The sequence below is a fragment of the Echiichthys vipera genome (genome assembly GCF_963691815.1).
Source record: "Echiichthys vipera genome assembly, chromosome: 12".
Classification (NCBI taxonomy): domain Eukaryota; kingdom Metazoa; phylum Chordata; class Actinopteri; order Perciformes; family Trachinidae; genus Echiichthys; species Echiichthys vipera.
Window position 1 is genome coordinate 16,809,594 of NC_139837.1, and position 17,387 is coordinate 16,826,980.

Genomic DNA, 17,387 nt, shown 5'->3' on the forward strand with positions numbered 1-17,387 from the left:
TAAATAATTAAACACAAGCTTCCATGTTGGTGTTCTGTGCCACTTGCACTGCATGGTGCCAGTTCGCCAGGAGGGAACTTCACTTGATATGTATCCAAGCTCCAGTAAGGGTCTCTTTAAAAGTGCTGTTATTCAGTTGTGTACAATATAAATACAAGGGAAAACCCTTTAAAATATTTTTGACAGTTTACCCCATTAAACCACGCCCCATCCGCGTATGCTGCAGATGTATTGGTCCACGATTTCACACCGTGCTCTGATTGGTCAATTCCCGTAGGTTTCCCTCAGAACTGCAAGACGCCGATATTGCGTTACATTGTAGCAAAATGGCGGCTGTCATTCAGAATCCACTAAAAGCGTAAGTAATTTAGACATTTAGGAAATTTTGACTGATTACTTTGTTGCCAACTTGTACATTAAAACTGGCTATGGTTGCATGTGTTTTACAGCCGTGTGCATAAAACGGACTAAGCTGTCCAAATTCATTCCTGTGTACTTCTTGCATGGTAAAGTAGCCTCGTATAGTTCTTTTTATTCCACAGGGTTTTAACATTTAGTGTTAAACATGTACGCCAGGCTGCCTGACATTTTGACTGTACAATGAGCTTTTCCTCCGTACGGCTATGCATTCAACACAAGAGAGTGTCGTCTTTCCTGGACTATACATTTATTTGAAAACTGTCGACAACGTGCCTTTGCGTTGCACCGAATAATTAAAAGCCGATTTTCTTCGTGCTCGGTTGGGCATAGCAGGGGGAAATATCGTCGGACAAACGAAAGTCGTTTATAGTTGGTGTGAATTGTCGACATGTCAACTTTGGCTTCTCCGAGCGCAGACGTGGTCAGGACCCGGTAAAGCAAAGGGAGTAGGCATTTTGTATTTGCATGCTTGCTGGATAAATCGACAAAAGTGACAGCAATTTGAGTCCGCCGTTGGAAATAGCTTTCCACTCTGTGCTCAAATAGCCTGTGCTATAAGCGGTTTTATCCCTCAACTTCAAAGCAATGCTCCACCTTTTTCCTCCATTTCCCCTTTGTTCTTCTGTATTGTTTCACCAATTCCACTGGTTAACATAGAACTGTAAGTTAGACACACTTAGCCTCCAGCTTCCAGTCATTTTGTATTCAAACTAATAATTTAGCACATTCAGTTGGACGCGACAAAAGCATCCAGCCTGCATTGATGTGTTACCATCATATCACGGCTCCATGGGACTGTGGAGGTATCGAGAAGGCACTCCACTGTACCTTTAAGTGGAGGAGTGCTGGAGATTAGCTTGGTCCAGGATCCTGGGCCCATCTGTCAGAGAGATGCTCCGACAGAGAGGAAGTGTTGGGCACAAGCAGAACCATCTGCTCCTCCATAGAGGTACCCTGGCACCTCAGTGGACTGTAAGCACAAGGGGTGGACCGCACAATGCACATCACCCACGCTGTTGCCATTATTATTATTATTATGCCATTGTTACTACACCTCGGGAAGGATGCAGGGTGATTAGCCACTTCAAACTATTTATTTCCAGTGGACACTGACATTTGCAGCTGAGGATAATTTTGCATTTGTTCAGTTTGAAGACTAGCGCCCTTTTTAATATTTGAATCGGATTGAGTGCAAAGGCCATGGATCCTGTTGACATGGCCTTTAGCAAGACAACCTCCAACCTGCACATCATTGCTTGATGTGCTGGATGGTGGCTAAATGCAAAATGTCTGATAAATCTATATTTTTACATTAGTTGAGTGCGCTTTTCACACAATGCCATGCTTTTGACAGGGAATTTCCCGATGCAATCACAGCCTTCCTGTGTTGGCACCTAAACAGCTGAGTGAAGCGCTTGATGTTAAAGTGCTCAATGTAAATGTTAAATGAATAATACATTCGTGTAGTAGTTATGCTTTCTCTCATCAGGTATTGTTTTTTCCCCACAAGAGCAGGATTATTATTGGAAAAAACATTTCAATTATTACCGTGTTGGGCTATTTCCATCTTTTGTTACCCAACAAGCTTCCGTGTGCATCTACTGTGAAGCTGCTGTTTCATCTCAGGGACGCTTTAGCATCCTGATGTGGAATGTCTCCTTGCCATAAACTGTGCTTAATGAAGTGTTTCAGTGTGCTATAATTAGCCTCCGTCTCGGTTTCTGACTTCATTTCACACGTTTGTCAGATTATAATTAGTCACACTTGACACTAATTGGATGTCGCTCCTGTGGACCAGTTTGACCTTTTTTTGTATTAAGATGATTCACTTTAGGGAAATTAAACGCTGGTTTGACTTTGTTGTAAAGATGTGGAGGATGAAGCTGCGGCATGCAAGCCTGTGCACGCCTATGTGAGGTCTGTCCCTCCTATGAATATGGGTGGACAGTAATCTCCAGAATCTGCTGATTAAAATGGAGTCTGGAACATTTGATTAATAAAGAAGCTCATAAAGTTGCCCATTGCAATTTTAGCCACAGCTGGAGTTGGACACATCTTCCAGCCACAGCTCTCCTGACATTAGATTGACGAGATCCTTGCCCAGTTGTCAGCTACCTTGTCATTGGCGCCGAGTAGGCTTTGAGTGAGTCAGGCGTGCTGTTTCTTGGCACTGCAGTGTGGAGGTGTATGGTCTGGTTTTACTCCTGCCCTCACCCAGACTGTGTTCTTCTGATTGGTGTAATCAACGGTTGTTGTCAGGATGCAGTCACTCTGTAGGCCCTCCTCCTCCCTTTCTCTTGTTATGTGGTAGCTCTAGCTTCCTGTGAAGGAGCAGTGCACCTGCACATTTGAGAAACCTCCCGAATAGAGTTGAAGGGACTGAAGTTGTGTTTGTATATTGCATTTTTATTCTCAGTCATTCATCACATTACTCAGATCTCTGGAGTGCTGGACCATTTTGAAGTAGATTTGTCATTTTTGGTTGTTTTTTTTTTTGTCATGACTGTCATGATCACTTTGTCTCTGCGAGCTGCTCTCCTGCAAACTAAAGTTTGTCGTCAGATATGCAAAATGAGTGTTGACACATGCTCGCATTACGGACGCAGCCATGTGACACGACAAACCGTTGACAGGAACATGCTGATAGCGGAGGCCCCACTGGCCACAAGATTTGCTTTTGTTCCTCGCCCTCATGCACACACACTCACCTTCTCTACTCAACTGGAAGATATTGAGGATGTGTAGCACATACCTCTGAGGCACCTTTTAAGCCCTGAAACGCATAACTGTTTCTAGGTCAGTTTGATTCCACAGTTCCAAATAAGTCCAGGATACATATTTATATTTGTAGATTAATCTCTCTCAGTTTTTGTGAAACTTGATTCACAGAAGTAATTGTTGGGATCTGAGAACACAGGGACATTATGAACTAGTGGTTTAAACCTGTAGTAGGCAGTTTACTTTTGGCAATGTTGGGCAAAAAAATCAATAGTCTTTCGTCATATTCAAGTGTGTTCTGAGGAAAAACTAGATTTCTGCACCTCTTTTTTGCTCTGTTTTCAGGCTTTAGAAAATCCAACCCATGATGGGAGACTTTGGCCAATCAGAGACTGTTCCTGTCTCAGGACAGAGATGGAGAGCTGCAGGAAGAGCTCTCACTCTACTTCACATTTTGGCTTGTTTTTTTGCTTTTTACCTACTGCAGCTTTAAGGAGTTGATTAGCATAAGAGGAAACCAGATACATATGTATTCCTGCTGCACAATATTCAACTGATTTTGTTATCTGACTTTCCACAAATCTTTGCTTTTTTCTTTGAAATTACTTAATCATTTTACTTCCTGGGGACTCGCTTTTAAAAAAATACAAATATGCAACTAGTGATGACGGTTTGAAAATGGACATTGTCTTTCGTTTTAAGGGGTGAAAAAGGTTAGGAACCACTGATCTGCATGTTTCACTTGAGATGGAACAGCATCCTCTATTATGTTGTTCAACTCGAGTAATCTGTGTGTGTGCGTATGTGTGCGTGCGTGCGTGCGTGCGTGCGTGCGTGCGTGCGTGCGTGCGTGCGTGCGTGCGTGCGTGCGTGCGTGCGTGCGTGCGTGCGTGCGTGTGTGTGTGTGTGTGTGTGTGTTCCCTTTAAGCATGCACTCGTAGCTGCCTTCAGGGAACACTTACAGCTGATCTGCTTTTAGTAAACGGATACGTCACACTGTCTCATCATAGCTGTGTGTTGATATTAAGGCATGGCACTGAAGCAACAGGTTAGTTTGGCAGGGATTTACTGTTGGAAATGACAGCCCACGTATGGAATAGATCTTATTTATACATATCACACAGCTGTGTGTTATTTTTTTTAGGAGCCTAATACTTATCTTAAAAAGAAATCCTTGAGCAAACTACTGGTAGAGATGTCAAACGTCTGAACGTGTGTTCAGCTTTGTGGCCGGTCTGTTTTCAGTATATCCCTGTGTGATTCCTCTTGTAAAAATTCCTGCATCTTAAAGGGTGAGAAAGTGCCGGTACATCTTGGAAATATGTTTTGGATGCAAGAAAAACTGTATGACATCTTTGCAAGATTCTACTTTAGTATGATTGTAACACAAGGAAGGAAAAACAAAGTGTTATTAGCCGTGATCTTGCCTTTTTGAACCCTGTCTTGTTTTTATATTTTCCATCGTCTTTGTCTATCTCACACCTTTCCACCCCTCACTGCACTCGCTCGCTCTGTACCTGTAACTGTTTACTCTTCTCAGTCACACTGACTCGAAGTCCTCTCGTTCCCAGAAGCTTCAGACACTGTGGCTTTGTCCGAACCGCAGAGCAGTGGGCTTTGTGCGGGACAGCATTCCTAACACGGTTGTTCATCTGCTGGACGTTGTCTCATCAAGGGGTAGGGGTAGAGACGGAGAGAGGGAGGCAGAGCAGGGTCTGGAAGACGCTGACAAATCAGGCTTCCACCTCCTCCTCTAGTTTAAGATTCCAGGCTCGACTTGCAGCCCTCAGCTCATTAGTTTCACTTCAAAATGGCCGTCTTCCTAATGTTGTAATTGAGAACACGTGGAGGAACTTCCTTATGCGAAGGAGAACCAGTAGCTCTGATTTGCTCCTGTGATATAACAGCGCAACGTCAAAGTCACATACAAAGTACCTTGCCATGATTTCAAAGGTGCAGTATTTACCCCCATCTTTGATATAGCCAAATTAGAACCTGCCCTTGTGCTAGGCACTCTGCTGAGATTAATTAAGTAGGCTAATTACCATACCAGGCGTGTGGCAGCGATCGAGGGCTTGAATGTGAAATATCCTCCCCCATTTCACTCTGAATATTAACATTGAAACCCAGAGGGACTGCCAAAATCTCAGTGGCGCTAAGAAAAGTGGAACTAAAGTGTGAGAGTCTTAGCTGCTTGCTGATCGGAGGAGGTACTTCGTATCAGAGCCCAGATTATACGTTTTTGTGATAATATAACTCAGTCATCGCAGCCGTAGCTCTACAATCAGATCAGACAAAGAGCCCACAGATGTAATAATATGTTTGACCTCAGAAGTGGCAGCAGTGTTGTAACTGGGTTGCATTGTATTTTTCTGCCCATCGGCAAGTTGGAAGAGAGAGCTGTCAGTTTGAGACTTACATTGAACAGTGCTGATTAGAAGTTTTAAGTATAGTAGCTGTTAATAGCATCATTTGGGTTCAGGAGAGTTTCTAAGGGTTACAAGTCTTGTAGCTGCCTCAGCTCTCTGACTTAATGATCTGTTGCCAGCAAAGCAACAGGCCATTATGAAGACATACATGCATGATAAAAAAGGCTCATCTCCATGTCAGTGATTCTGCACATGTGATCACATTATGGTGGTTCTATAAACCAGCTGCCACGTCAGTGACTCAGCTGTTTCAACCACATCGTCCAGTGTCACTGACCTTTGCTGATAACATTACCCCCCTGCAGGTTGGGTGACCAGTTCTATAAGGACGCCATTGAGCAGTGCCGCAGCTACAATGCTCGCCTTTGTGCTGAACGCAGTGTCCGCCTGCCATTCCTCGACTCACAAACCGGTGTGGCCCAGAACAACTGCTACATCTGGATGGAACGACACCACCGCAGCCCTGGTGGGTAAACACATACGCCTACAGATAATATTTTATTGAGTGTTTGTGGTCAGTTAAGCTTGTTTTATAGCTTGTTTGTACATCCAGTGAAACTGTCTGTTATTAGGGTTGAACGATAATTCAGTATGATAATTTGTCGTCTTTTAATGGAAACATATCATGATGAAACCCTATATCCTGATTTATAATTACATTATCTAAATTGATAAAAAGCACACACACAATATACAATACATACTTATTTGCATGCATGCGTGTAAACATGCCATTGTATAGCTGAAAAAAATATTTTTCCTAATTTCACTTGAGACAGATATGTTCATTTTAATCAAGCTTTCATTTGTCAAATAGTTATTTCACACAGGAGTATACAAAATAAGCTTTACCATGTGGTTATTTCATAAAGAGTATTTATTGATTGAATTACCAGAAAGCATGATAAATCGTGATTTATATATATATGTATATACGATATGAAAGAGAGTTTGGCCTTATTGCCCAGGCCCACTGTTCTAAATTGATGCGTCTCTGTAGTAAGTAAAAAAGCTAACATCTGTGTGTCTGATGGTTCTGGCCTCCATGTAGTCCATTAATTCCCGATAATGGACACCTCGTCAGGCATTTTCCCTAAATGTTGTCTGTGTCTGCATTATCTGAAGCTATAAACTAGGCTTGCAAATAAATTATGATTTATCTGTTGATTTTTATTATTAATTCAAAATGCCCTTCACACTGTTAACACAGCCCAAGTTGACATCTTCAAACTGGGTGTTTAGTTCAACCGAACAAACAGCCCACAGTCCAAACCCAGAAGATATTCAGTCCAAAATGATACAACAAAGAAATCTGTCAAATAACTAATAATTCTGGAGTTATGTTTTGAGCAGCCTCAATGTTTTAATATCAGTAATGCCTGGGAAATAAAAATTGTGTAGATCTCAATTCAGATATTTCTAACACAACAAAAAAAATCTATATAATCAGTGTGACAATATGAATATTTTGTTTTCTTTCATATCTGTAAAGTGTAATCGGGTGTTTCTACATTGCAAAGATCCTATAACCTTTTTTATTATCAATGTGTTTCAGCTGAATGTTTACATCTATTATTGTACAGGGGTCGCAGCCGGACAGATGTACACATACCCCTCCCGCTGCTGGAGAAAGAAGAGACGGCTGCACAACACCACTGATCCCCGCCTGGGCATCTATGGTCTGCAGCTCGGTAAGATCCTGCTGCTCCATACAAACCACCTGCCGTTGCTTTCAGCTCCTTTCAGTTTCTCCGCCCGCTCAGCCGTCCACCCCCACCCCCACCTCCACCATGTCTCCCACCCACCTCCACCACCTCCTTTAGTTCATGTGATTACTGGTGATGATCTGGAATAATCTGGCTAAAAGCATATCACCCTGTCACAGCACACTGAGCAAAACAGGCTGCCAGTCATTTTTTAGAGGATGAAATGTGTCTGTGTTCACCACGCCTGGTAAACTTGTTTTGTGAGAAGTAGAACATGTAATTAGATTTACCACTGCTGGGAGCAGCGAGAGTGAGTTCGGCCACTGCAGACACTATTTAATAAATGTTATGGAATGAAGTTTGGCCTTCTCTGGCTGCCACTTGAAACCGCTCACTCAACAAATTTCCCCCCCTCCTCTTTATTCTCCCTCTATCTTACTTTCCCCTTACCACCTACATTGTTGATTGGTTTTGTCTCTTTTAATCTGACAAGTCTTTCATTTCTCCATCTCTCCCCGTAGTCTGCCATGTTGGTCTGTGTGTGTCTGTGGCTCACGTAACTGGTCCATTCTGTGCTCAAGGCTTGCATACCCACTAGGATGTTACACTATCCATAGAGCACGACAAAGAGAGAGAAACACAAAGAAACATTATGTTACATCTTTCACTATCTAGTAGTTTCTGTAAAACCTCCAAAAAACAAATAAGGAGCCTGGAAAGAGAAAGCAAGATGGAGAGATGGCACATGAACCAAGCCTTTGTTTCCCAAACACATCCCACTGTAGCTTATTGTTTTCCACTGAGCTTGTGCTGGCTAAGACCCTACCACCATCATTCTGCTTCCCTTCTCTTTTCTTCTCTAGCAACAGTGGATTGTATGTGCTGTCTGCCAGTACCCAGAGAAGGGGAAACATACCCTGATTTAACCTGGCGTCTCTTCTACGGAGCACGTTGTGCAGCTGGCCAGAGGTGGCCAGCACAGGGCAGCAGCCAGAGTCTGTCTGGTTGCCTCGGAAGGCTGTCTAACTGATGGTGTGCTAGAGACGGGGGCTGCATGCAGAATCAGCTCCCTGCTGCAGGCTGCTGCCGGCTCTATTTTTAGCCCCCCAGCTCCCATGGGTTGGGAGGGAGGGGAAAGCGGAGGGGAGGGGAGGGTAGGGGGGGTCTGTCTCGTCGCGGAGAGTTGAAAGTCAACGTTTGCAGACACAATGGTAAGGGGCTGCCACCGCATGGTGGATGGGCCTATTGTAGCGGAGCGTGTTGTATCTGCTTCTGACGTCTACGTCTTATATCTGCCTCTAATCTATACAGTCTTCTGTTGCTTCAGAACTTCGTGTTCAATATTCTGCAAAGGTCTTCTGAGTTGGCGTAGTGGTAAGATGAAGGGCTGATAGAAAGCTGGAGTCGGGGGCTTTGAAGTGTGTCCTCTTTTCAAACATCCACAAAGCAACTGGATCATCATGAAGCGGTCTGTGGAGAAGAGGTTGTGTAAATAAGATCTGCAGATCCTACCGACTCTTAAAGCTTTTGTTTGCTCTGCTTTGTCTGCTCAACCTGCTCGCCTCCTACACTGTTTGTTTGGATCCTCAGCCGTATTGTAGGAGGAGATATCTGCATGATGAGTTCAGGTTAAAGCGATAAGCCACACAACTACATTGTACCTCAGAGATTCCTGTGGACAAAGTCAGCCTAGTGTCTGCATAGTGCAGCATTGTTGAGCTCATAAATGACAATGCATGCTCTTTCAGAGTAACAATATACATTTTTTTGAGGAATATAATGCTGTAAACATCGTTGAGATGACACATTTTTTTGCAGGCAGAAGATGACGGCAGCTATAACAAACAAAGGCTCCAACAACATACTTTTATTAGGTTTTGTGTGAGTGCAAGAGAAGAGACATAATGAAAATGCATGCTGGTAGAAAATTTCTCTCACAGGTCGGAGATTGTAGCTCTGATGCTTTTGGCCACAACTGCCATTTTAGATGGAATCAAAAGGGAAGAAACAACATATGCTAGAAGACTGTAACATACTTCAGCTTTGGGATCATTTGCAATATACAGACTCCTTTGCTTGATTATATACATGGGGAACAATAGATGTGTGTTTTCCCTTTAAGTTTAACTGAAGCTATTTTGATGATTCATCACGTTGCCTGTTTTTGTCTTTGTGCAGACGGCGGCCTCATGTCCAAGGACACCTTGCCCACTCAGAGCACCACGCTGGAGGCTCTGCTACGAGGAGAAGGTTTAGACAAGAGGAACAACTCTAAGAACGACGAGGAGAGCCTGCTGGAGATCCAGGTGAGTCCAGTCAGACAGGTTGTCTGAAACACTCACTAAACATGTGTGATCTTGACCTACACTATATATAAAGTGTCTTGAGATTACTTTTGTCATGATTTGGCACTATGAATAAAATTGAATTGAATGGATTGAGAAGCCTGGCTCTTAGAGTAAAGTGTTGCGCCCAAACTGGTTGTCAAGGCAACTTGCCAAGTTTTTCCAGCTGACCTGCAGGGCTCGTTGGCTGACGTCTCACTGTGAGGCATTTTGGACAAGTAGACTACTTCAGCTTTGAATAAGTATTGCCCACATAATGATATGATTAAAAACAGGAACAATGTAAACCCTTTATTTAAATTCAGTAGCTATGTTAGTGCACAGCATTGCTGATCTCTGCTGTCTCTTTTTGATAATATCTCAACATATCAGGAAGGAAGAAGAGAGGGCTCAGAGTCTAATGGCTGTTCCCTAATCCTCCTCTCCACACAGACAGTGATTTAGAAATTCCTGCTCCTGGTACTTAATAAATTACTGCAATGGAGAACTAGTCTCAACATGTGTGAAGGCTGCCCTGATTGATGGCCGTTGTTGCTGCTTAGTGTTTTTTTTTTGTTTGTTTGTTTGTTTGTTTTTCTATAAGCAAGCTGGTGCTTTAATCAAAGTTGAGTATTAAAATGATCTTTCTCCTTATCTCTGTCTCAGAGGGTTCTGGAGGCAGATGCAGCAGAAGATGCTTTCAATGATGAGGATGACTACGAGTTGGACACTCCCAAGAGGAGACATCGGGGCAAAGGAAGAGTAAGCAGAAGTTTAAGAGGAATTGCATTATCAGATAATAGCTTGATTGTTGTGTCTTAAGTTATTTCTATTGGAAAGCTTTGGGCATACATTTTATTGCAGATTGTTACAGTATGTGGATGTTTTCCCTCAGGGTCGAGGTTCAGGCCGTAGGAAGGCCGACATGGATGATGACAAGCCATACGTCTGTGACAGTAAGTAGATATGAATTCTGAAACATGAGGTTTGTTCTAGCGTGACTGTGCATTGATGAGTACAATACGGTAGTTTTTGTATAATCTGCAGATTTCTTTGGCACAGGTCTTAGTTTTATTTACAATGTATCTAAACAAAATCTACCCATGATTTTTGTACCCTTTTTTGGTATTAATGTCCCTCTCCACTCTCTATATTCAGTTCCTTTTATAAGATCCAACAGTAAGTTTTCTTGTCCATATTCTAAAAATTTGTAAAAAGCACAATATCTCTATTAGCATATATGCTAATTTTTGCTTAATAACCTGATAAGAGACACAAAGTCTGACTTGTTACTTTCATACTTATTATCTTTATGCTGTATATGTATAAAATATCCACAGATCAAGAGATTATCCTAATAATACTGTCAGAAAGTCAACCCTCTGTAACTCAATCACCAGCAGTTTTTTGTGATTAAACTACTGTCACTGTAGTCTCAAGTCTTCCTGTACATGCAAGTCGTATGTGGAAACTTCAGGTAGGGGGTATTGGGTGATGTTTCTCTTCTTGAAAGACACATACTCATGCTGTTTTCTCTTCCCATCTTCTTTCCTTTTGTGTCTTCTCTGTTTCAGACAGATACAAACAAAAGCAGAACTCAAAATCTCCAGCCTCAGGTACCTTGATTTGTTGACTCTTTTTGACAGTTATTTTTTTTAGGATATGTGTTTTGATAGATTATGAGTGGTAGCATCGCAAGTGCTGTGATTATTGATTTAGCCCCTATATTATCTTAGTCTCCTCAAGCTGAAAAGTGCCATTGAGGTAGTGAAACTGAGACATGGTTATTATGTTGTCTGTGTTTTATTTGACTGACAATTGTAATTGGATCCTAAAGTGCTTACGTTCTCCCTTTTTTGAAGTCAGAAGTAGAATAGTTACCTGCATTGCTACACTTTAAAAACCGCATGTATATATTTTTAAGTTATGTTGCTTTATAACTCAAAGGCATAAGACGCTTACCAGACACTTGGTGTGTTTGACTCTTTGCTTTGAGAAGGTCTCATTACAATCGCAACACAATCCTCCATTTAGAAATGCTGTGTTGCCTAAATTATTATTAGATACTGCAGTGCAACCAGTAGTAGTAGGACTGAACATTTGCTCTCTTTTGCAGTCTGTGGGAAGCGCTACAGAAACCGTACGGGACTAAGCTACCACTACACTCATTCCCACCTGGCAGAGGAGGGCAGAGCCGGAGAGAGAAGCTCCGTGGCGTCGAAATCCCCCTCTGCACAACAGACTGACAGACACAAACGTGAGAGGTTTAATCGAGCTTGGTTTAATCACACAAACCATCACTCCCCCTTACATACTATATACCATTATATATCTGTCCCATTAGATTGCACCGCTCCAGTGCTGTGCTGTAGGAAAAATATACAAAAAGTTGGCACTGAATGCTTTGTCATATTTTAAGTCCATTTTTTGATTAGATTTTGTTCTGCTTTTTTGATAAGGTCATAGTAAAAAAGGTGGCATTTATACAAACTCAGGACAGGTTTTGATGAATGAAATTGATCAACCTGAGGCCAGTCCAAGGACACCCGACACCAAAAACATAATCAAGAAATCAACAAGTGCAAACCAGAAGAATACAGGAGAAAAGTCAAAATAGAAAACATCTTACATTCAAATAAGGGAGTATTAGTCCACAATATACAAATATATACTGTGTATATATATATATATATATATATACTCTTAATAAATCTTTTATGTAATATTTTCACTTCAACATGTTGTATGGCTGAATACTGAATACAAATATTGTATTGAAATAGCTTGACATGCTCAGCCGTACTCAAGGGAAACTGTCTCTTAAACTAAAACTCTTTTTTTTTTTTCCTTGTAGGTTCAAAAGCTCCAGGTGGGACCAGCATTCCCAACAATTACTGTAATAAATGCCAGGGCTCCATCAAGAAAACGGGTAAATCTGCATCACCCTACTCCACCTGCCAATGCAAACGTGAGTACACCAAAGTATAATATACATACAATGCATAACTCTCCAAACTGAAAGTGTGCGGATTGGAAGAGGCAGATTGTAATGGATGATGGGAAGAAATGGATGCTCTTGCCTCATGATGGTGCTGTCGCTTGTTATCCATCACCTGTGCACTGACCACTGTTCCCTTGCTTTCCCTTGTGGCAGCTGACCGCGGAGAAGAGAAGGAAGACGGGACTTTTACAGGAGCAGAGGAGCTATTCGGCACCACCTCGGAGAGCGACACCTCCACCTTTCACGGCTTTGAGGATGACGAGCTGGAAGAGCCCGCCACAAACAGCAACGGAATATCCAACCGACACAGATAGAGAGGACCTTTTAGATTTAAAGAGACAATTTTTTTATATGGATTAACCTCTGGCAAAAATCTGCTGCTTCTTTTTCAATGTCTTTTGTTTGCAGAAAGCACAAAGTGATAATTTCAGGACTGAAATGAAGTGGTATTTTATCTACTGAACATTGTTGAATAATTTATGAACACCCTTTTATATATATATATATATATATATATATATATATATATATATATTAACTTTCAAGGCTATGAACGACTGTCAGTGTTTCTTGACAAGTGACTTTGTCTCCATGCAAAACAGAAGATGGAGTGGCTTTTTTCCCTGTCACTGGAGCAGAAGGAGCAGAAACATTATGAACAAAAAAACACTGGAGAAAATTGAACAATGGAAAAACCTTAAAAGCATAAATAATACAGTACATTTGGGAAATGATTGAATGTCATTGAAGACCCGTACTTCGAGCTACTGGGTGTTTTTGAATCATTAGTTGGGTGTGATTATGAAGGTCTCTGCTTCTGCTCGAACTCTGGATTAAACTTGTATGACATGAAGGAACCAATGAAAGGACTGCCACGGGCCACGTTTGGAGATGAAGAAGCCTTTAAATATAGTCTTAACAGATTAAGAGGACTAAATAAATAAAAGGTAAGCATGTCTTGTTTAGAAATGTAATAAATTCTGCAGATGCAATATACTGTACATTGTTGTATATTTATTGGGCAGTCAGACGGATTCAGTGTAATTTGGCTTTTCAAACTGTACACATCATAATAACGGCATCAGGAATCATGCATTATTCTATTTTTTACCCATGTTAGCGGCTCCAGCTATGGCAATGTCTCTCTCTCTGTTTGTCAGTTCATCCCTTTGGTCCAGACTAAGTTATCTCAACTACTGGATGCCATTAAATGATGATAGTGATCCTCTGACTGTTTCCCAGCAGGTCACCATTTCAGTTCGTCCAGTATTTGTTTAATTACATTTCCATCACCTTCAGCTGTACTGTACTTTGTGTTTAGTGCTAATTAGCAAATGATAGCATGCTAACATGCTAAACTATAATGGTGAACATAGTAAATGTTATACCTGCTTGGTACAGCCTCACAGAGCTGCCTATTATGTGTGAGTCTAACCCATATTGTCCTATACTGTAGGAGCACTCGGCACGTTGGCATGTGGCCCAGAGGTGGGGGTGACCAGTGAAGAAGAGGATTTAACTCTGGAAAAACTAATGAGCCTTCATGTCCCTTCTGATTTGGGCCTAAAATATCAGACTGAAACAGATGAACAGACATCCACCACTTCTACAGGCCGTCTGGCTTAAGTGAAGCAACTGCTCCCTTGACAATATGTATCGATCCCTTCTGAACATTTGAAATGTGAGTAGATCCAGCTTAATTTCATCCTTTCTGCACTGTGCTGGAGCTCCACTGAGCTACGAGAACACTAAAGGCCAGGCCTATCAGACTGTTTGGGCCCAACGGGTGCATTTGGGGCCCCGCGGCCTGCCCACTCCTGCTCTGTGACTGTGTGTCCGCCGTGTGATCCGATGTGACACTAAGACGTCATTATCCTCATCACTGTGCCAGCCTGCCGCTCTGCACTGGAAACCAGCTCTGACAGCCATGACCCCTCCAACCTGATTGGACCAGTGACCCCCTGACCCCCCTAGCCATAGACATGGTGCTCAAATCCACCACTATTACATGCAGACCTCTGGACTACTGTATTATTACCCTGACATGGACGCAAAGGTTTTTATCTTTCTGCCTCTGTCCCTCTGTCTGTTTTTGCTCTCTATTTCCTGACCTGACTCGAATGCGTCACAATACTTTTGCTCTTTTTTTTTTTTTTTTCATCTTTTCTCTGTTGTATGATATTTCTATGTTTTGAACTCTTTAAAGTTTTATTAGTATGACTTCTTGGGTTTGTTCAGACTGTATTGATACCTCTGTCCTGATCAGGTGCACAATAGCCACAACTACTCAGGCATCTTTCATATCCTCTGCTGTTGATTGTTCAGCCACTCAGCCCTGATTCATGTGATTGTATTCAGTTGGCAAGGATGGACAAGAACACCACACAAGGATCCTGTTGTAATCAACTCCCAGGAAGGATTTGGGATGCCTCAGTCTCATGCTATAGGCAAACATCGCAATAACAAGCTTCAACTTTGTCTGATCTCTGCTGAATGTTGCCAAGTGTCACAAACCTCGCCGCTTTCCGTTTTGAAATCTACAGTCTCAGCAGATTGTGACAGCAGTCAGAATCATCCCGGATGCATTTGAAGACAATATTGTTGCTAAAGAAACATAACTGTGCTCAGATCAACATACTTAGAAGTGAAAATGTAAATTCAAGTTATGTGACATTTCCGTTGAGTGCTTTAGAGGGCCTAATTGCTTTATGACATTTAGAAGGTGCTTGCAGTACTGTATCAAAAAGCCTTTTAGGTCCATAGGTTGCACATACTGCGTAAGAGGTCTGGGTCCTTCCGTGTGATTATTCAGTATCGCTGCAATGTAATAATAGCCGCTCCGTTTTTGAAGTTAACCATTAATCCTATGTGTCTGGTGTGACTTGCGTAAGTGCTTGTGCATTCAAACCATCTTTCTTCAGTTCCCTCAGGGACCCTCAACACAACAATTTATCTCCTGGACGAAGAATGGATCTGAGACAATTACCTTGTGTTCTCCTCTTGTATCAGTAATGTGGCGTTTCCATAGTTAAATGGGTCATTGTGTCTTTTATCTTCCAAAGTCTTGCCAGTAAAAAAAAGGAAAAAAAAGCATGTTCATCAATCATAACCTGCTTACCTACCGTATATGGACAGGCCTAGTGTGGTGTAGTTCTGAACAAAAGGAGAAACTCCTAAATGCAAGAGTCAGTGATGTCTGCTTCGAACTATGTATCACCAATCATCGAATAGCCTGTATACCTCGTCAAAGACACAGCAATAGGCCCTGGTACTCTCTTGTCAAAGCCTGCCGTGGGTGGAGAGGGAGGATCGGGGTGGAAACGGAGCCAAGAGGAGATGAAATGGACATGACTGGGTGTTTGTTTCATCCTCAGCTGTAAATACGAGTTGAAATGGAGAGAATGAAGAAGTCTTTGTTTGTTAAACTATTTTTATTGTTCTGAAAAAATAAAGAAGGAATGGTAACGAGCTGTGCTGTTTTTCTGAGAAAGTCCAGGGAACATTTTTGAAAATACAGCTGATAAGCAGAAGAATCCTAGACTGGATCCATAGGTTGAAGTGACCCTCAAACTCTGAGCAGATGAAAGGGGGGGAAAAACACTTTATTTTGTGAGAGAAGAGGTACAAACAAGACGGCTAAACAAGGCTCTAGCACAGGGAGCTCTTATTGATCGGTAAGTACTGCTTGAAAAATCACAAGGAAAATGGTGGAAATCATTTGAGCAACAGAGTCTGCCTGCAGGGATATTAACTAGTGGCAGTACAAGGGATCTGAATGTTAACTACAGCTATAATGTATGTTGTATAATGTATGTATGTCTTTAAAATGATTTAAGGAATGTGTAAATCCTCACAAAGTATCAGTATGATAGCATTTAGATGAACAAAATCCCTAGATTGGGGATATTTGAATGGAAAAACCCATAAAGGTCCATGCAACAACTTCATAATAATGAGACAAAAAAAAGAAATATGTAGAACTACAATTTCGAAGGTGGGACTACAAAAAGCGCACCTGGATAACTCACCCAGTGTGTTCTTACCTTGTTTCATACAACCCTGTGGAAATACTATTACATTTTCCATTTATTATGATTATGTGAAGCACTCGGTGCATGTCATTTCCTTATAAGTACTGAGCTGTAGTTTATTGTTTTGTGAAAGGTTTTAATGAAGTCAATGAACTATTCTAGTGTTTAATTATTCGGTGTTAATATTATTATTATTGGATGCTGCGTGGTCACTCTCCTGCCCTCTCAGTGTCCACATGAATCCCAATTATGATTGTATGAAAGATGAGCAAAACATGTTTACTTACAAATCCGCTACTGGACATAGAGTTGGGTGGTTGCAAGTGGGTGAAATAATAGGCTACATGAGGAAAATATGAACTGCAGTAGTTGGCAGCGTGTCTTCATTGATTGATAACACGCTAAAAAAGTGTCTAAAGGTGTAGATCTGTTTGCTCTGTAACCTTTCTAGGTACACGGTTTAGTATTGCTGCTATATGTCCCATGATATTTGCTGTATTATCATTAAAGAAAACACTCGTGCATCAACACAATAGGCCACATCATTTAAAAATTAACGATAGAGTGGAGTGAGATGTATCTTTCAAGAAAAGGCTGACGTTTTATCCAGATTATGTTTTTAATTCAACATGTTTGAATCTTGACTGAATTGCTCAGATTAGCAATACTATCCAGCTGCAGACCCGGAGCACAAGCCCCTCACTTGTCACAAGCCGTGCTCCGGGTCTGCAGCTGGATGCTACTCCTGCAGCTGGATG

At 41.7% G+C, this 17,387-nt stretch overlaps 1 protein-coding gene across 1 annotated transcript; it reads left to right on the plus strand.

Annotated features, from left to right (window-relative positions):
- The first annotated feature begins 309 nt into the window (after positions 1 to 309).
- On the plus strand, positions 310 to 13,039 carry LOC310955101 (zinc finger protein DPF3-like). The gene is made up of 10 exons (XM_083924853.1): positions 310 to 358; positions 5,873 to 6,033; positions 7,151 to 7,258; positions 9,452 to 9,579; positions 10,264 to 10,359; positions 10,493 to 10,553; positions 11,172 to 11,213; positions 11,714 to 11,854; positions 12,452 to 12,565; positions 12,752 to 13,039. The coding sequence occupies exons 1-10, from the start codon at positions 327 to 329 to the stop codon at positions 12,910 to 12,912; spliced, it is 1,044 nt and encodes a 347-aa protein (XP_083780979.1). The 5' UTR covers positions 310 to 326; the 3' UTR covers positions 12,913 to 13,039.
- Positions 13,040 to 17,387: the final 4,348 nt, after the last annotated feature.

Coding starts and splice junctions, on each gene's coding strand:
- LOC310955101 (XM_083924853.1), top strand. CDS start 327: ATGGCGGCTGTCATTCAGAATCCACTAAAAGC. Junction 359..5,872: donor ATTCAGAATCCACTAAAAGC/GTAAGTAATTTA, acceptor ACCCCCCTGCAG/GTTGGGTGACCAGTTCTATA. Junction 10,360..10,492: donor GACATCGGGGCAAAGGAAGA/GTAAGCAGAAGT, acceptor GTTTTCCCTCAG/GGTCGAGGTTCAGGCCGTAG.